The sequence below is a fragment of the Porites lutea genome, chromosome 1, assembly GCF_958299795.1.
Source record: "Porites lutea chromosome 1, jaPorLute2.1, whole genome shotgun sequence".
Classification (NCBI taxonomy): Eukaryota; Metazoa; Cnidaria; class Anthozoa; order Scleractinia; family Poritidae; genus Porites; species Porites lutea.
Genome location: NC_133201.1, coordinates 8765699 through 8786379, shown reverse-complemented (window position 1 = coordinate 8786379; position 20681 = coordinate 8765699). Strand labels below are relative to the sequence as shown.

Genomic DNA, 20681 nt, shown 5'->3' with positions numbered 1-20681 from the left:
ACCAAAAGAAATGCGCTATATAAGTATATATTATTATTATTATTATTATTATTATTATTATTATTCAGTGCCTTTTCAATCCTTTATAGTACGTCATTTAGTATTCGTACCAACCGCAACAACAAGAAACTACCAAAAGAACGTGAGAGTTTTTTTCCCTTTTCATCCCACAAGCCTCGGATCGATCGAGTGGCGGACAAGAGAACTCTCCGTTGGAGAGGCTCAATTCAGGTTGAACCGACCATTGAAATACCCAGAAACACTAGTGACCAAAAGATAAAGATACAAGCAGTAACTTACTGGTGTCAAGGCAGTTTCTTCCGTCTTCGGCCCTGTTGTTCAACATAAGTTGATCTCGCCATGATCGCGAAGCACTTCAAACTGCCAGTGATTCAAGCTGGATTGAATAAGAGAAGCCTATTGTAATAAGGGCGCGTCCGCAAGGGGGCTGTTGTTAGGCTATATTCATGGGACATCCTCGGAGATATTGGAAAATGATATTTTTGTTGTCCCAACAAAATTTTGCATAATCATTGTTTTCAATTTCTCTTTGGGGAGTTGTGAGGACTTGGAGTACATTTGTCGCTTTTGTACCCAACTGACTACTAATTTTTTATTGTAAATAGAATCAAAAACAGATGCACCAACGCTGCAGTTGCTGAGATCCAGAATATTGCGCCTGCTTTATCAAGCTATTTGTAGGTTTATTCCGTAAAGAAGAGAATAACAAGATAATTACATGGCTGGAGAAAACAACTATAAATATCAAAATGGCAGTTTTTGTTACGTTTTTTCGGTTGAATAACCATTTTATACTATCTAGCTCCCAAGGAATAGGAGAAGGTAAACAAAAATGAATAGAAACAAGCGAAAAACGACGAATTTATTCAACACAACACGCGGTCAGCGCAATCAATTAGAGCACAGGCTCAGTCGTATTCCAATTTCCTCTCTGTATCTGCGCCTAGTTGTCCCACAGTGTTCCTGAGTGACTAAGTTGGGTTCTTTTTGTTCGATTATTCCTTTATGTATGTTTTGTAACCCTTGAGTTGGAGTCGGAGTCTTCTCTCTTTGCCTGGTTCTACATTTACAAATTGTACTTCTAATCTTATCTTATTTTGTAAAAATTAGCTAAAATTTGATGATTGAACAGTGTAGGTGCTGTGGCTGCAAGATCCCACGTCGGAGAAACATGGGATCAAGAGGTTTGGTCATTTTTAAAATTATTATCCTAAAATTATTTTATTTGGGACAAATATTCAGGTTCACACAGTACCTTATAAAAGTTAATTATCGCCTCAAGAAATTAACGCGAAGTTTTGAAATTCGCCTTTATTAGTACACGTTAATCTCCGCGCCATTAATAAAGCGTAGTGTTTAAGTCCGCGACCTTAATGTCCATTTTGGCCCCCAAAATTCTGGATGCAGTTTTGAAATTGTTGACACCTAAGAAAGAAGAGTATTTTACCAGGGTGGAGATTGTACTCCTTGTTTCGGGAAAGTACCAGAAACAACATTTATATTTCGGATTATGCGTGTTCCTGCTTTCTAGACAAGTTTTATTTTTTTGGAACGTCTTGTTAATTTACATCATTTGAAATGTCACCCTCACTTTCGAGTTAATTTTCCTTTATTCGAAAGTCGGCGTTTTCCCTTAAATTCGCGTTCAATTTAAGTCGCGCTAATTTCCTACAATAGGGTATTTCTAAAACATTATAAAAACCCTCATTGCTCCCAAAACAAGAGAAGACAATGGATTACAATGGTATTTCATAGTACAATCCAAAAAAAATTTGGAGTGATTCTTTAATGTAAAAGAAAACTGTAAAGTCGTAGATTTTCGATAAAAACCGATGCACTTTTTTAGCTACGTTCTATTTTGCACTGCCTGTATTAAAATCTTCCCCAGCTTCTTTTTTTTTATTTTACCGATTGACTAGTTTTGTGTCCAATGCAATGTATAGATTAAAAACGTTATCCTCATATTCCTGTTAACCGGCACCAGTTATCAAAATATAGCGATTTGTTAATTTTAGTTTCCTACTCTTGTGCAGTCCTTCTACCTGACTATGGAAGATCCCACTAGGTACGAGGTAAGTGGTTTGTATGAAGTTGTCCACCGTGTATGCAAACGCCTTCTCGTTGTTTCATTGTGAGTGCTTGATTACTGCGGTGAAATAATCTCTATTAAGTTGGGTTATGATATATTATTTAGTTGACATTGATTTTCTTTACTCGCTGCTTGGACAACCTGGAAATGATTAATATATGTTCACTGGCTTCTTAACTGAGCTTTTAGCTATCTTTAATGCAAATAAGGCTTATGCTTGGAACTTTACGATATATACCAGCCATATACATCCACACAACTCTCGCCACTATTGTTCTTCTCAGTGCAATCCGCCATGTCCTGACCAAACCAGATCCAGAACTGCTGATTCAGCGACACTTGCAACGGAGCCGATGTTGTGTTGAAAATGATTTCAGAAGAGGTATCATGAAATCCGTCTAGTTTGTAGGTGAAGCCGTTCTTACACCATGGCCAAGGGCCGCCCATTTGGGTTATGTTTGGTCTCGGTAGAAGTATCCTTCGTTGATTTGGGTATGAAAGGAATGTCATCAATGTCTTGTCACCATATTGGGAATGTCTACAACCCCAATAGGAGGGAAGCTTTCGGGAAAAACAAACCAGAGTACCAGAAAGGTGTACAAGTTTCAAAGCTCCAAGAAACCCTGCTTTTGAAATGTTGAAGGAGCCGTAATTGTTATCCTTGGAGCCAAAGCAGACACGATCGTTGTTTATCTTGACCCAAAGAACTAAATAATTCAACAACAAAAAGGAAATATCATTAAATATTGATATACCCTAGAATTCCGGAAATAAGCCCCGAAGCTCATCTTTTTCAAAGGCTCATATTCGGAGGGGCTTATCTACGGAGGGAAATTTGCGTTACAAAATCAGTTGACCTAGCCTTATAGTTGGAAGGAAATTTACCGTTTTTGCTTTGTTTTATTTTGTATTTAAGGGCAATTTCCAAGTTCAAGCCCCCCCCCGGGGGGGGCTTATATTTGAAGGGGCGATTTAACGGAGGGCTTTCTGCGTTACGAGTTTGGGGGGCTTATATTTGGAGGGGCTTATTTTCGGAATTTTACGGTACTTCGGTACTTCTTTACCGTACCCACAAAATTAAGTGACTTTAAGTTTTGACTGTAAAAGCCTTCCTGTCATAATTTACTTTTATGCACAAGACTCATTTTATTTCACTTTTTTAACTAACTTACCCAGAACAATAACATAAACAAAAAGATATGTGACACTCTAAAAATTAAACTAGAATAAATTAAAGCATACATAAACACGCATAAATACAGGCGGGGACACCGCAACAGAGAGCATAAGGCATTTAATGCTTCTTTAGGCAAATGTAAACTGATTCAGGTAAGAAATTTATCTAAATAACCGTTCGAAGAAATTTCAAACTAAAATTTGAAGAAATTATAATATTTTTGAAGTTTTGGCCCAAATGTGCACGTACGCGAGTTTTTTTCCGCCATATTTTTCCTGCCCATTTTGTAGGTTTTCTGTTTTCGTCTTTTTTCCGTTTTCTTTAATTTTCTCCACTCTGTCACTAAAATAAAGGCCTACACTGTTTGCGCTAAAGATGAGGCATCTATTTCTTTGGTTCTCTGGCCATTCAGTCAGAGAAATTGTTAAACTGTTGACCAGAGGAGGATCGAATAGTATCCCATGATGCATTTTTCCAGAAGCATCACGCAATATCGCAGTCATAGCAGATTCCATCTTGAAATAAGGTCGTTTTCTCGTCGGCTTTTTTCTCACTCGATTTCCAGTAAAAGTAAAAGAATTGCATTATTTCGTTCTTTGACATGATTTCTCCGATTTGCAATGGCTTAAGAGCGAAGTTTCCACTTAGAAACATTTATTTTCACGGTTTCAATTAGTCTTCCCATCACAAAGTGTTCAGTGACCCACAACCAGGTCATGAATATTTGAGATTTTTTGGAATATATGTTGAAATCTTCCAAATGTGGACCTCACGCCAGCAAAATGAAGTCCTGAATATTGTACAGGCCAAGAAGTACCCAGAAGTACCCACATTTTGAAGACTTTTTTGTCGACCAAAGATGGCTGAAATTTCGAATCTTTTATCACATTTCAACGCCATGTGTCATAATATCACGGTGTAAAGCCTGATGAAGGCTACAATCTGTTGGGCGCTTTTGAGAGCGCTTTATGCCGAAGCAATCACTTTGTATTTTCAAAGAGGTTATTTTTAAAAGGAATTTGACTATAATTATTTCAATTCGAAGAAGGAGCGTGTATAACGGTGTGTTTCAGTGTGAAAAGAACCCAAAGAAAGGTACCACGCAGCATGCAAGCCGGCACAACGTAAACTGAAGCCTGCTCAGAATTTGAAAAAGAAACATCAGAAACTTTATTTATTCAAAAGAACAGATCAGTATTCTGGCCAGGAAATTTCCTTGAAGATTGCTTGAGTCAGTACCAGGTAGACTGTGCTTCAGCGAATTGTTTGTCGCATCGATAGGTTAAATTTTATTTGTAACTGCCATTGTAAACTTCAGCTCCTTTGAGCGCGATGCTGTAATAAATTCTCCTTTGGTAATTAGCTTCACAGCGTAGCGGATGTTTTGTTGGAACCACTTTATAGATCAGTCATAGTTTTGGTTCTCCTCTGGCCCGGGTTCTCCTAGTGAACCTAGCGAAGCTTATCAATTGCGAGTCTTATAATTTGTGTTTACAGTGCGACCGAGCGCGGCACAAGTATTTCTCGACAGATCAGTGAAATACATGTAAAACCCTTCTCAGTCAAAGCAACGCTGAAATTCTCCTTTAACGCACAGTGAATATAAGCCAACTCGATAATCTCAAAAGCAGAAGCTGCTGAACCGAAACATGTTTGGAAACCATCCACATCGAGCACTGCCATCGATGTTCACTTCGCGCGTGCTGAAGATTACTGATCATGATGTGTCACGTACGCAGTGATAATATAACATGAATCGAGGTGCATCATGGGATACTATTCGATCGTCGTCTGACTGTTGACTAAAGTCTGAATGATATAAGTGAACAAGTGGTCGAAAGTAAAGACTTTAGAAGACAAACCAAGGAGTGTATGGCCCTCTTTTTTTAAATTGAGAAATGTTATCGGCAAAGCTGAAAGTATATGCGCAATAAATCTACAAGACAGAAAGGTAAAAAAAACTTCAACTTCAGAATGTCAAAGTTTCGAGCACAACGGTATGAAGATATATGACCAGGAAATGTTGGAAAGCCTAGAAGAGAAAAAGGCGACGCACATGCAGACATGGTGTCAGAAGGATTTGAAACTTGATAGCAAAGGGCGACCGTCTAGCAAACTCACGTGATGTGAACCTCTGGAGACCATCTGGATTATCGTTGACGAGAAAACATACAAAGAACTAGCCCCCAAATAACTGGACGAGCTAAGGCAGTGACTATGCTTCGCCTGAAAAAATGTGTCTTTAGACACACTTTGGTAGCCCGTACATTCTATACCTCACCACTTAGAAAATCCAAGAAAACACAAAGAAAGACATTCTGGTTGGCGATATTTCGCTTATTCAATGTTAAATGAATAATGAATAACATACTAAGTCAAGTTTTACAAAAAGGTATTTTTAATAATCAGTGAAATTTGAGCGAAGAAAAAATCGGAACGAACTTTTGAAACACCCTGTATATTTTAAAAATAAAATATTATCTAAAAACAACAAGTAATGTTCTTTCCTAAATTATGGGCTACGTTACAAGTCAAGCACATAGATTTAAACGAGAGAGGGTCATTAGGGTTGTAAGAAGCAACGTAGCCTGCGTATCAAGCGTTTCCTCGCGAGTTCGACGAGAAAGTTGGGACGAGAGTTTTTTTTTTTTTTAAATTTGGAATGACGGGGGAGAGGAGGGGAATCCACCTTTTTTTTCCTTTTTTTTTTTTGCTCCCGCTCTAACTTTCGCGCAATAACTCCATTGGAAACGCTTGCTACACAGGCTAGAAGTAAAAAGAGCTTGTTTATAATAACGGTAAACAAGAACTTTAAATTAGCTGAAAGAACAAGCAACAGATGGTCCAAGGGTGCGGTAAGAGCTTTCCATATACTACCAGTTCTGTTAAAAAAAATCGATCTTTAGAAATATGTCGTTTAACAGTTCCTGATTAAAAATAAAGTGATATGCGGATTGCTAGTGTATCTAGTAGCTCTTGCAAATTGTTAGAGCGCGTATGTGACGAATAACAGATGGATTGATTACAGCCTTAAAAAAGACCGTGTTAAGATATTCTTGTCAGTATGTTAGGGATAGCAGATTTTAATTGAATAAGCCTATCGTTATATAACTGCTGACAATAAAATGGTAGATTAAGGATGTATTTTGAAGCCCGTCGCTAAATCCACCCCATTTTACAAATCAGTTGGATCAATTAGGGAGCCCACACTTCTGTTGCGTACCCAAGGATGGCCCGCACTGACGGCGTTAGATAAATAATAATCTTAATAATCCTGGTGTTACGCCGGACAAATCCTAACATCTTGTTGGACTTTGAACAGACCGCACAAACCTGTCTGTCCCATGAGAGGCTGACAAAAATGACAACACCCACTCCTTTTCCGCGGTGTAGGATCCGAGGGCATGTTCATTCAATTGATAGCTGGCAGTTACAGGTTTGAGCTTTCTGATAATTCGTTGCACTTCACCTTTAGAGTTATTAAAGGCTAGGCCAACGGAAGACGACCAGGAGGCGAGATTCCTTAGGTCAGCCCAAAGTACCAAGGACTCCTCTTGAGTAACTATAGTTTTGAAGATCTTAATGTCATCGGCAAAGGCGGCGACCTGGCTTGATTTTACAACGCCAGGTAGCTAATTCGCGTATAAAAGAAACAGCAAAGGGCCTAAAATCTAGCCTTGGGGTACTCCTGATCACAGGGAGTGCTTTCGGTGGCAATCCCAGTGCAGTTTCCCTCTGAAAGCAGTTGTGAAGGTGGAAATCAAACCAAGAAGGTAAGCTCCCACCAAAACCGTGGTGATGCAGTGTCGTGTGAAGTTTCCAATTACTGACTTCAGCAGAGAAAAACTTCAAGAATGCTTGAACTAAAAGTTTAAATTTGTTGCTGGTTGGTACATTGTTTTTTTTTGTTTGTTTTTTTTTTTTCTCTCGAAACTTTCTAGACAAAAAATTCACACAGTTTTCTTTGCAATTTCACTTCGTCGCGAAATATGAATTAAACAGTTTTCTAGCTTTGTACTTGATAACACTTAATGACTATGGGAGTAGCGAAAAGTGGAACTCAGTAATACAACGTGAAAACTAACGCTTTTTAGGGGCTGAGTAAGTAAATTGTTCTGTTTTTGAGCTATTCCAAATTTTTGGTTGCGGTTTGTATTGCTCGGGGTCTGGATGCCTTTTTCAATGGGTTTACCGATATTAATTACAATAAACCTACTAAACCATAGGTTTTTGACCAATCAGAACTTGCGTACTATCTCAGTATATTTACCTGGTAGTGGCTGAGTTGGTGCTGTTATTGGTTGAGACGTTTGTGCCGGAGACGAAGTTTCTGTAGGTGTTATGGCTGAAAAAAAAAATGAAAAAAAAAAAGAACGAATGGATTAAAGGCCCATGTTCACCCTAGATGCATTGCGCGCCTTGTACTCCAGTAAAAACATTTCGCGTAGTTGAAAATCGCTGCCTTCATTGTGTAAAGTCAATCTTTGATAATCTTCCACAGTTCGCTAAATCTGGTTTAAAAGAAAGTCTAAACAGGTTCTTTTCGTATTTTTCTTTACATCTTTTTGGATATTTTGGTGTGGTATCGAGCCTTTTTGTTTCTGTGAGTGTTTGTTTTCACTACAGCACTTTCGATGGCGGCGCCATCGAAACGTACGGTTGGAAGTCCGCGTCGACGGGGGTCACCGAAGTACATTCGTCTCCGTGAATCCGTTTTTTAAATCTCTGAAGAGATGGGAATGAAGCTCTTGGCTGTAAGTTCTACAGACAGCGTGTTTGCCGAGTTCCTTCTACATCGAATGTTCAATTGTAAACAAACTAAGGTCCCGATGAAATCAGTTGAAAGTAAAACAAGCTAGACAATCGAACATGAACAATGCTTTATTTGATTTAACCTATGAAGCGAGTGATATCCCTAACATAAACTTATCGTCTGGCGTATCACGATTAAAGCTCTAAAGTAACGAGAGCTATTATTAGCAAACCAATCCTTAGCAAAACCTAAAGAAAGTGTAACACAGCGATTACAGTGACAAGACTGTATGTAGTGCTGATTCGACGCTTTGCAAACACAACTTCTCGCTTATTCTTTCGAGAATACATACCTAAGCTTCCTCACAATTAACACAAAATAATAGATTGAGGAATCAAAACATTTCACAGTCGAATCGGCGCTTCAGGAAAATCTCACCTGGTGCTTAGACGTTTTGTAATTTTATGAGCTTCATTGTATTCATCGGACTCAACAAAGCATCCATACGCATTCACTACCAGTTTAAATTTTGAACTGCTTTCTGCGGCCACATTTAACGAAGTCGGCGATATATCTTCCTCCATTTGGAAAAGAATTAAAGTCTTAACTGGCCTCTTTGATACTGTCTCTTTAAGCTTCGGTTAAGTCTGGGTTATGCGTGAAAAAAGCTAGTCTCTCTCGCAGTCGTTTTTAGTATCGTCACGCAACGCTCTTCAAAAGTGGAAGCCAATCAAAACACTGCATTTGACAAAAGAATCATTTCAAAACAAAAACACAAGCGCGCAAAGCCGTTTGGGTGAACATGGGCCTTTAATTAATTAATCAATTATAATTAGGAGCGAAAACTGTTTCAAAAAAAGTTAGTGCGATTTACAGCTTTCTTATAGCTTATGTTAATGCCCTACAGTTTGTCAGTTTACTCAATGACTAAATTCGACATCCTTTTAACGGTAAACATAACGTACTGTAATAGAACTTCTATGAGAAAGTTAAAACAACGTTCTTAGACCCATACCTCTCCTTGGTCTCGCGCTAAATTCTCGGGTTTTTGCGCTATATCTCATAGTGAAATGCCCGATAATCAGGCCTGTTTTGGCTTTCGTTTGGTCAGAAAGAGCTCAGTATCATTTTTTTGGAAATATTAATCGTCAAACATGTGGCAGATTCCTTGAGAAATGTATCTTTTTGGGGGTGGGAAGAGATAAACGTAACAAACATTTTATTTCAATATACCTTCATCGCAATACTTTCCTACGTGTTTCCTGGCTTGATTTCACAACGCTAGGCAGCCAATTCGCGTATAAAAGAAACAGCATAGGACCTATAATCGAGCCTTGGGGCACTCCTTATGTAACAGGGAGTGCCTTCGATGAAAATCCCAGGGCGGTTACCCTCTGAAAACGGTTGTGAAGGTGGGAATCAAACCAAGAAGGTAAGTTTCCACCAAAACCGTGGTGATGTAGTGTCGTGTGAAGTTTCCAATTACTGACTTCAGCAGAGAAAAACTTCAAGAATGCTTGAACTAACAGTTTAAATTTGTTGCTGGTTGGTACATTGTTTTTTTTTTTTTCTTTTTTCTCGAAACTTTCTAGACAAGAAATTCACACAGTTGTTTTCTTTGCAATTTCGCGTCGTCGCGAAATATGAATTAAACTGCTTTCCAGCTTTGTATTTGATAACACTTAATGACTATGGTAGTAGCGAAAAGTGGAACTCAGTAATACAACGTGAAAACTAACGCTTTTTAGGGGCTGAGTAAGTAAATTGTTCTGTTTAAAAAATGAAATAAATGAACGAATGGATTAATTAATTAATTAATTATAATTAGGAGCGAAAACTGTCTATGGGTTAACCGGTATTAATTGTAATAAACCTAATAAACCATAGGTTTTTGACCAATCAGAACGTGCGTACTATCTCAGTATATTTACCTGGTAGTGGCTGAGTTGGTGCTGTTATTGGTTGAGACGTTTGTTCCGGAGACGAAGTTTCTGTGGGTGTTATGGCTGAAAAAAAAAAATGAAATAAGTGAACGAATGGATCAATTAATTAATTAATTATAATTAGGAGCGAAAACTGTCTATGGGTTTACCGGTATTAATTGTAATAAACCTAATAAACCATAGGTTTTTGACCAATCAGAACGTGCGTACTATCTCAGTATACTTACCTGGTAGTGGCTGAGTTGGTGCTGTTATTGGTTGAGACGTTTGTGCCGGAGACGAAGTTTCTGTAGGTGTTATGGCTGAAAAAAAAATGAAATAAATGAAAGAATGGATCAATTAATTAATTAATTATAATTAGGAGCGAAAACTGTCTATGGGTTTACCGGTATTAATTGTAATAAACCTAATAAACCATAGGCTTTTGACCAATCAGAACGTGCGTACTATCTCAGTATATTTACCTGGTAGTGGCTGAGTTGGTGCTGTTATTGGGTGAGACGTTTGTGCCGGAGACGAAGTTTCTGTAGGTGTTATGGCTGAAAAAATAATGATAATAAAAATGAACGAATGGATTAATTAATTAATTACAATAAGGAGCGAAAACTGTTTCAAAAAAAGTTAGTGCAATTTGCAGCTTTCTTATAGCTTAGAATGCCATACAGTTTGTCAGTTTACTCAGTGACTAAAATTCAACACCCTTTTTACGGTAAACATAACGTACTGTAATAGAACTTCTATGGGAAAGTTAAAACAACGTTCTTGGACCCATACCTCTCCTTAGCCTCGCGCTAAATTCTCGGGTTTTTGCGCTATATCACATAGTTAATGCCCGATAATCAGGCCTGTTTTGGCTTTCGTTTGGTCCCAAAGAGCTCAGTATCATTTTTTTGGAAATATTAATCGTCAAACATGTGGCAGATTCCTTGAGAAACGTATCTTTTGGGGGTGGGAATAGGTAAACGTAACAAACATTTTATTTCAATATACCTTCATCGCAATACTTTCCTACAAAGCCGTGGTCACATTTGCAGTAGTAGGTGTTATATTTGGGGTCAATCTTGCACTTGCCATGTTTGGAGCACTGATTCTTAGCGCAGGCATTCTGCAGAAATATAATTTTAGTGTTAGAAAGTCATGTCAGTAATTTAAGTTTATTAGAAGACGCCCAAATCAAGAAAAGGACGAGTAATTTAAATGATGGAAAAATTAACTAGAGAATTGTGTTATCAGAGAACCTATTTTCTTCAGAAGCTAGACAAATTTTGTTGAAACGTGTAATATAAAACGGTCGATACCGTTACAAGATGATGGTTTCATAAAGGGTAATTCAGTTAACATGTCACGGTCGGCCAGGGCGGGTAGTGGTATACCAGTATACCCGAAAAAAATTCGCCAAAATACTCAAAAATACCCAAAATTATACCCAGGTATACTTTATACCTGAAAGTGATATACCGAATACCCGTATTTAAGCTGCAATATACCGTATACCCGATTTAAAAAGCCCCTGTATACCGTATACCCAAAAACCCTGGCCGACCCTGACATGTAATTCTTTCTTCCAGTAAGATTCAAACGCCATATTGACCAGTACGTTTTGCTATTTCTTCTTGTAGAGTACATAAAGGTATAGAGACTCAGCCTCAATGACTCAATCAATTTAATTATTTTCTTCGAGAATCACAAGCAACCGAACAAACTACTCAATTGAGAATAAAGGAAATAGAATTAAAGAGAACTCCTGCCCTAACGATCCCTTTTAAAAGTTTCTCATGAAGGACCCTTAGACACTTAGATTTTTTCTAGCTGCATACCCTAGCGCTCTTTACTATAGAAGCAACTTTGAGCCACCACTGGACGTTGCTGGCCTATAATCACCAGCCAATGGCAGGGATTAGTCTGCAAAGACAGGTACTAATTCAGGCTAATCTTAACAAAGAATAGTGTGCCTTAAACCATTTGTAATCAAAAGCACCGTTTTTTTTTCGGTCGGCGTGCGAAGGCAGCTAATTTTAAGACTGTTTAGTGTACCTTGGTTCCTCTGTAAATAAAACCCCTCCTCTTTTTCAGATCACCAGGATGTTGCAGGTGGTCAGAGTCGCTTAATTGGCAAACGAAATCTCCGTCGGGATCGTGTCGGCCAAAGTTGTAAGACAAGCAGTTGTTGTCAAGGTAACACGCCACCCGGCACGCGTCTTGTCTGTGAAGATGAATGGTCTTGGACACGTGATTAATAAGGGCGTCTCCGTCCTGCGGCGCAGTGAACTCAAGTATTCTACATACACCTTCATAAAAATACACCAAAAATTTAAATTTATTTTATTAAATAAGATTAATTTAGAAAAAAAGTTATTTTTTTTTAATACCAAAATTTCATAATAAATACAAGTGAATATACAGTACAATTTTCTTTTGCTTTTAATACCTTTTGACGTTAGTTCATACAATAAGACATATGTATTACATAGTGCATACTTTATTATACTCCATCCGTTATCAGGGGTTTTCAGAAGTACATGCACACATATTACAAAGCTAGGTTAAAATTATATATAAATGACATTGGAATATTTATAACCTAATCTCTATTATCGTATCCAGATGATTATTATTGTAATTCTGTGATAGCATAAAATGGCCGAAAATATATCATGTTAATTACTAAGTAATTTCTCAAGCAACTTTTTTCGCAGTGCAAACTTAAAAGTGCTAACGTTTTTGCAAAGTTTGAGCTTTTGGTAATATTATAATAAAATGAACGTTGACCAGTGGTTGTTTTTTCAATGTGCGGAATATCCAGTATCTGAAAACTCCTAGTTTAGCGTTGACTAGATCGTCTTAAGTACCTTAGGGCTATACCGATTACACATTTGAAGACCAGGATAGCTTTCTAAGATATAGCTGTTTTCTTATAGGTGACCACTTCAGTTCTTTTAATATAGGATTACACGATCGATAGAGTTATCGGTATATTGAATTTGTGTGGTGGCCATAGTAGCATTTGCTTTCGAGTTGGCCACCACAATAATTTTAGATAAACAAAAGACACACTGAGCTTAATTAACAGGGAAGAACCCTCGAAAATCAGTAAAGTTGAATGTATCGCCTTTCAACTTGGAAAGCTACCTTATTTTAAGACGCTATTTCTAGCAGTGGTGTCAATGGACATTCGTTTACTGTTCTTTTTTAAAAGCTAGAAAGGTAGCGAAAAAACAAAATGCCGCGCATCTAACTGAGGGCGTATCCATCCACGATGCAAAGAATGCTCGTTTAGATTAAAGATTCCTTCCCCCACCCTCCATCAGAGAAATAAAAAATTCTGTCTTTGCTGGCATACTGAAACGAGACTTTGCCGCGAATCAACGATTCTGCTATGGGAATCAACAGAAATCGACAATGAGCAATCTAGTTTCGAAAGTTTCTCGCTGGAAAATGTTGACCTAATTTAATTGGCATCTCACCTGTATTTCCATGCACTCTTGCGAAGTTCTTGCAAAGCCATAATGCCGAAAGCGAGAGAACATGGAGTCGAAAGAGTTGCAGCTTATTCATGCTGTTGGTGCCAAGCCGAATTTAACCAATCTGTTTGAATGTGCAGTTTTGAAATTCGATCAAAGTGAGATCTGATATTGCTTTAAAAATACATGCTTGGTGCATTATCTCAGTGAAATATAATACTCTTTTTCAATAATTATCTCTGTGGAAGTTACACCTAGTCATCGCCTAAGCAATAACTGTATGTTATTGAGGCATAAATTCGAATTACTTGTGCAATAGAATAGTCTTTTTGTTGCAATATACCTAAGCTGAAAAGGTACCAAATTTAACCGAAAATTTATTCAACATTTTGTGAATATTTTGCCAACCTGCTTTTCTGCATCTACGACTGGGAAGAGGATTCAAGCTCGGATGACTTAGTTTGTTTATTTGCTGTTGTTGTCATACACTACAATTGCTGGTTAAGTGTGCCTCTTTTTTTACTTTAAAGTACTACTAAAGGAGAGAACCGCAAAGTAAGCTCCGTTTTTTATAGGTTTACTCATTATTTGAAAACCATTGGTTGAACCGTTTGCCACCTGTCACTGCATCAACATCATATTGCTATTGACATCGTTAGTGAAAGTAGAATATATTATCTATGGCCATGTAGGGAAGCAGGGGAAATCTACAGTTGCTTGAATTGAAGATGATTAACTGACAGAGCCAATTTCTGGCCGTTTTTGCCGGAAAGTCTGTTTACTACTAGAAGTAATATTGCAAGTTTCAAAATATTTCCGCTATGATCATGTATATCTGTGATATTGCTAAGTGGCCTAAATTTGTGGGTTTTTGTGTTATGTCAACGGATAGCTAATATACACTCCTAATGACTGTAACTAAAAATGTGCAAGCACGCACGCTCAGTACTGCGGTACTGGAGTTATCACCCTATTTTCGACTTTTGATTCTCAGTGAAAAAAAGAGGATTAGAGAGCTCCTTTACAGGACTGTTTTAAATAGCTTTCATTTTATGGCTTAGAAACAGCACCACACAGCTAGTTTGCAAAAAAATTGGTGGCGTAGTTCGCCATGGACATTGCGTGATAAACGACATGAGTTCTAAAACTATTTTTGAGCTAAGTACAGAAGTTTAAAAATGTTTAATTGAAATATATTTGAGAACTCAAACTGGGGGTAGAAAACTGTCTCTTTCGACATAACGGAAATCTAAAATTTTAATGAAATGTAAATGAAATATGAAATAGCGGTCAATATGGCAACTACTGAATTTGTCACTAGAGTCCTCCGTAGCGGCTTTAAATGCATTTTTTTTTTTCATCATCTTCAGAAGTGCATCGCAGGCTTTTTATTTGGCCAACTTCTAACGTGTAATGGCAAAAACTCAATTAAAAGGGGTCAGTTGAAACTAACAATTAATTTTGTCATGTCGAGTGACCACTCCCCAACTAGCGTGCATTGCAAGCGTGTTCTTTGGGTGTTTGAATCCATGCACCCACAACAGCCATGTTGAGTAAAGAGGCCAGGAGTCAAGCCGAGTACAAGGTGGCAATAAAAAAACGGTAAACTGATCCTTACGGAAGGAAGAGTGACAGAAAAAATGAAGAAAGAAAGCAAAAAAAATAAATAAAATGGTGAATTTTATATTTCGGTTTGCAAAACAAACCTTCAGTTGATTATGTCCATTTTTTTTTCGATAATATACCTCTTTCAATTTAATTCTGGCGTGCCCGTGACAACATTTCATCAGAAACAATCGAGAGGAGGAAAACGAGGAAAAAAGAATCAAATCATTAAAGAAATAAAATTTTAACAGCTCATTGCTTAACTAGCGCTCTTGTTGATCCTCGTGTAAATGAACTCAGGGCCTCTTCATATGAGCCCGGTTGACCGGGCTGGCTCGATTACCGGGATGAATTTTGCCTTGGGTTCATATGAGAAATTTCAGCCCGGTTTCCGAGATGAGAAAAGGTCAAAGATCCTGGGGACGAGTTCTGGCGCCAAATTTAGGAAAGAAAGCAAACATAGCGAAACACAAAAAATTTAACTTTCGGGCCTATCTTAGCGTCGGTAACTCTTAAAGCTGTTTCACTGCAGTTAAATGGGATGCTTCTGATGTGGAAAATACAGCAGGCAATGCAAGACGATGTCATCCGGACCGCCAGAATTCATCCCGCCGTTCATCCCGGTAACCGGGATGAAGTGTTCATATGGCAAAATTTCCAGCCCGCTTACCGAGATCTCGGGAACCGAGCCAGCCCGCCCTCTCATATGAACACATCGAAAATTTTACAAAGGATTTAGGGGTGAGGCGAGATCTCGGAAACCGGGCCAGCCCGGTCAACCGGGCTCATATGAAGGGGCCCTCAGTCTTTTTTATTACAATTCTTTGAGTTGTTTTAACAAAAATTCTCTCGAGGGGTCTTTTTGTTTGTTCCGTTTGTTTAGTTTTGTTCGGAGTCTTTTAGCTTAAAATAATATTCTGAATGGTTTGTTACTGCCGTATGTTGTTAGAAAAAGTAATTAAGGGAGAGTTAGTAAGTAAAAGTAAGTAAGTAAGTAAGTAAGTAAGTGAAAAAAAAAGAAAAGAAAAAAAGACAAGACCAAACAAAGGAAAATGGATAATATTACTGACGGTAGCATCATTCTCTCTTTAGATGTTAGCAGGGAATCAAAGGTTTATTGTGGACGAACCAACAGAATGCAAGCTCTTTTCTGCATTAGTTATAGCTTTATTGTCGTTAAATTTATTTTTTCAGAGTTTGTGTTTTGACTTAACGTAAAAGCGACCACTACTAGAATAATTTCAAGCTGCCTCTCGTGAACTAAAGGGGAAAATGATGTCCTTGAATTGCAAAATCGTCAGCCACCTTAAAAACGCTGATAGAAATGTGTCATAATCAATTTTCATCATCAACATCATGCAACACTCTCTTGCATCTTGTACTGTTTGTTTCTAAATCTTCGCCATATGGAGTTTTTCGATAGTTGACCATCTGTATTTTGCAATTGGCAAGAAGGAGGCAAGGGGCTCACACAAATAGCTCTTAAAACCAAAAGCTCTTGATTGCCATGGTTTTCCGTACTCGTTTTGAACCATCTTCTCAGTGAAATAGGGCACATTCTTGCCACCCCATCCTTGAGAGACAAAAGTAAGTTCTTGAACTCTTTTCGAAATTTATGATTCATGACTCCGTAAATTATAGGATTAATCGCAGATGAGAGGTAGATTAGGGTAAAACAGATCGTTGGATACTCGGGTGGGAGAGTCTTCATTAATTTACCAAGAAGTATACCAATGACTTGCGTTGGAACCCAGCAGAGAATGAATCCAAGCATGACAACAAAGAGTATTTTAGTGGTCCTGAGTTCTTCGCAGCTTGGGCCTGCAGACTGCAGGTTCCCGCGCTGCAGCGAACATGTTACTGTCATAGAGTGTTTGCGCACAACTCTATAAACTAGAAAATAACACAAAACCATCAGACCTGAAGGAACAACGTAGCCGATTATGGCGACAGCCAGTGGGATGAAACGTGGGAAACAGGTCCCTGCTTTAGTGATGTAGGCTATCTCTCCGCCGCCCGCCCAAACATATATTTCACCAAAACAAAGTCCGAAAATCCATATTGTGCATATCATCACTATTGTAGACCGCTTGGTAAATATGGATGGAAATTTCCTTGGGTGAACAATTCGAAAGTATCGATTCACAGCCATCAAAGTCATTATTTGCAAGGAGAGAAAAGACATTGATACTCCAAGGATGGCTTGGAACTTGCACATGAACTCTCCCAGGGACCACTGAACAGTTATCAGAGAGATTACCGTCAAAGGCATACAGAAGAGAGCCATAAGGATATCAGCAATTGCCAGATTAATGACGTACGCGTTTGTGATGGTTCGAAGACGTGGATTTCGACGCACAACGGCTAACACAAGAGAATTTCCAATGATTGATAAAAGCATCACAATAATTACAAAAATCGTTTTTGTAATAAGAAGGGCTAAGGTTTTGACCTCCATTTCAATGACGGGAATAAGAGCTTTCTGAACATCAAAGTTAAACCGCACGGCAAAAGTATTAAATAATATTTCACCTACGAAGCTACATTCAAGAATATTATACAAATTGCATAAATGCTAATTAAAACGACACCTACATTATAATGTTCACCTAGGTTAAATCTCCACCAAAGTGTCGACACTTACATCATTGAGCACTTTTTGTCTCATAGAACTTCGACTTTTTCATGGATTTTGTACATTGAATTTAACAAATTAAGATATTTTCATCTTGTCCTTTTCCCGTTCACTTACAGAATGTGCATTTCCTTAAAATGGCCTTATTTTAATTAAAAATATCATGTTTTTGTCGTTTTATCAAAATAAGCTTTATTAGTCAAAAATCTTAGAAACATATTTTTGTAACGATATCAAGGTTTTCATTTTAATAAAGACTTCCATTTTAAGAAGCAGCTGATTATATATTTAAACGAAATGTAATCCTCTGTAAATATCTTTTTTTGTTTTGAAATTAAGATGAAAAGCAAACGAGTTTTTTTTGTTCTTCTTCTTCTTCTTCTTTCCGTTCTCTTTGTTGTGTTTGGATCGAGGAGATAACTTGAAAAAAGGACAGATGAATACGAACTCTCACAAAACGTAACATGAGTCGCGGCACAATTCAACCGAAAACAATAACAACAACACAAAAAAACAGAACACAACGAAATAAGTAATCAGCAAGATGATTGCTATTTACACTGGTCAATCTAATTACTCTTAGGAAACTGTATTAATTTCACTGAGTTACACCTGAATCAATTATGCTTGTTTGCGCAAATTCCCAAAAGTCAAACATTTTTTAAATTAAGTACTGTATTGTTACTTTTGCTTCATAAAAAAACTGGAAATGAATGGAAACTTGCTGGACTGGACAAAACTTAAGCTGCGGAAGTACAACAAGGATTTTACTCATCGTTTCTTGTGTACTAGAGGAGTATTTGCAAAATATGAATGTGTAGAAATAGGCTGAAACAACGGTTCTCGGAAGCCAATCGGACGGGTCGTAGTGGTCCGTTCCCTAATACTCTGGCTTTTTAGTAGACTAGGGATAATCTACACTGTACAGCGCCGCAATAAAGATAACAGCGATACAAAGATAACCCAAAGACTGCAAGTAAAACACAATTTAGCCGCGCAAGTCCGATTCAGCGTCTTGTGGAACTATTTGAGCACAATATGAACAAAAACAGAGCAAAATACTTGTTACGCGAACCTGCTCGTTAAGTTTCCCTTAAGCCCACGTCCACGTAGTTGGACTGTATTCACCTGATTATGAGAGCCAAATAGGCTGCATTTTAAGGGATAAAATAGACAATTTTATTTGTTCCTTTTTTTTTAAATCATTCAATGATTTCAATTGGCTGCAGTAAATTCTTAGTGTCTTGAATTGCTAGTGGTCATAAAAGCTTTTGATTGATATTTTCGAAGCATGCATCTTGCTCAGTTTATGATTGTATGGCCAGCTTAAAATCTAGGTGAATTTCATCGCGGATTAGCAGTTACAGGACACGTAGTCGCGAAACTCTAAAAAGAGCTTTAAAGCCGTGATTTGACTATTGTTTGGAATATCCCTACTAGGTATGAAGGAGACTGAAATACCTTTCTAGAAAAAAATAAATATAATATATTCAACTTTTTTTCTTTATTTATTATTATTATTATTATTATTATTATTATTATTATTATTATTATTATTATTATTATTATTATTATTATTTTATTTTTATTTTTTATTTTTTTTGTCTTTGTTTCATTTCCAAGAGATCGTCTAAATCATTTCAAAAAGTCCTTTTTGGCAATAAAAGCCTGTCCTCAGTTTCGAATTAATTAACCAACGGAAGCGACCTTTCCTGTTACTGTTGTTAAAGTGTCAAACATTTCTACTCTGTTAGTATACTCTGCTAAATAACGAAGTTTATGTGGGGTTGTTTTTTTACAAAACCTTTTAAGGTTTAGATCAAAATTGATGAAAGGTGCCTAAGCTAAGCAGCCGTGACGACCATGAAGTAACGGGCCACGGCAGAGACGACGACACCCTTATTAAAGGTGGATTCAACGCTCTGTTGGCGTGCCAGTCAAGGTACCCAAGAAGGGCCCAGTTGTTCGAAGGACGATTAGCGCTGACCCGTGGCTAAATCTTAATCCGAGTTTCTTTTCCTGTGGTTCAAAAGTATTTACTCGGAAAATTTTTATGGGCCGTTAAACAGTTATAGATGGAAACGAGGCTGGAGTTTACCGTATTGACCATGGGGTAGGTGGGCAGTTTACCAGAAACCCAAATTGATCTAAAACAATGTCAACCTCAGCCTCACATTCAATCGAAGGCTAAGGTAATAAGCCCACAACAACTGTAAAAAGGTCTTTTTTCCTTAGCGCATCTAATCATCGAATTGTGGACGAAAAGAATCAAACTGAATTTGTTTTTTTAGGCCTCAGTATCAGAGTTGAAATTTCGCACTAACCCTAGGTTATATGAAACCAGCTTTGAACACCTGACCCTGCTTGTTGGATTTTTTAATGGTACCAGAACTTTACCTTTTTTTCTGGATTTGATTAATAATTGAATTTATTGGGACTCGACTTATTGGGACTCGTACAGTGCTTGCGCTAAAATTATGCTCGAAGAGTGATTACTGAGAGCGCATATGCGATAGGTACTAGACTACGCATGCAACGCCAAATTATAGTCAGTAGACGAGCCTGGTTATGAAAGCAGGCAAACATTACCTTTGAAAACAACGGTGCACAATCCTTTGTTTTCTGTTCACGTGACTGAATAAGTTAATGCGATGTTTCTATTGGTCAGCAAGTTAAAAATGACAGGAATGCTATTGACCGTTGTGCACGGTCAGATCCAAAAAGCTAACAAAAGCATAACAAAGGCGTAAAACAGGTATAACAATTCCACTAATAATAACTATGCCCAAATAAAACGTTAAATTTAAATTTACAACGGTATGGAAGATTACGAAAACTTGGTCAGCTTTCTCATCAAAACTTAACTTGAAGCGAGATGCAGTACCAAAAGTTATGCATATGGTTAAAATGAATGCTGGGTAAACCTGGATTAGGGGTTTGTTTGAGGGTTATTTGTGCTTTGAATTGAATTTTGATATAGGTATATTAATTGTTAAT

At 37.6% G+C, this 20681-nt stretch overlaps 2 protein-coding genes across 2 annotated transcripts; both read right to left on the bottom strand.

Annotated features, from left to right (window-relative positions):
* Nucleotides 1–2162: 2162 nt before the first annotated feature.
* Nucleotides 2163–13538, bottom strand: LOC140942675 (uncharacterized). Its single transcript, XM_073391670.1, has 8 exons — nucleotides 13448–13538; nucleotides 12018–12271; nucleotides 10974–11088; nucleotides 10448–10522; nucleotides 10211–10285; nucleotides 9972–10046; nucleotides 7558–7632; nucleotides 2163–2817 (listed from the first exon to the last, which is right to left on the bottom strand). Exons 1-8 carry the CDS (start codon nucleotides 13536–13538, stop codon nucleotides 2336–2338), a joined length of 1242 nt encoding a protein of 413 aa, XP_073247771.1. The 3' UTR covers nucleotides 2163–2335.
* A 2865-nt stretch (nucleotides 13539–16403) lies between these two features.
* LOC140942590 (melatonin receptor type 1A-like) lies at nucleotides 16404–17507 on the bottom strand. Its single transcript, XM_073391550.1, has one exon. It carries the CDS (start codon nucleotides 17505–17507, stop codon nucleotides 16404–16406), a length of 1104 nt encoding a protein of 367 aa, XP_073247651.1.
* Nucleotides 17508–20681: the final 3174 nt, after the last annotated feature.

Bases quoted from the DNA above. Each gene is read 5' to 3' on its own strand.
- LOC140942590 (XM_073391550.1), bottom strand. From the start codon at position 17,507: ATGGAGGTCAAAACCTTAGCCCTTCTTATTACAAAAACGATTTTTGTA.
- LOC140942675 (XM_073391670.1), bottom strand. From the start codon at position 13,538: ATGAATAAGCTGCAACTCTTTCGACTCCATGTTCTCTCGCTTTCGGCA. The intron at 10,286-10,447 runs GTAAATATACTG...TTTTTTTTTCAG, and splicing joins ACCAACTCAGCCACTACCAG to CCATAACACCTACAGAAACT. The intron at 2,818-7,557 runs GTAAATATACTG...TGAATTATTTAG, and splicing joins ACCAACTCAGCCACTACCAG to TTCTTTGGGTCAAGATAAAC.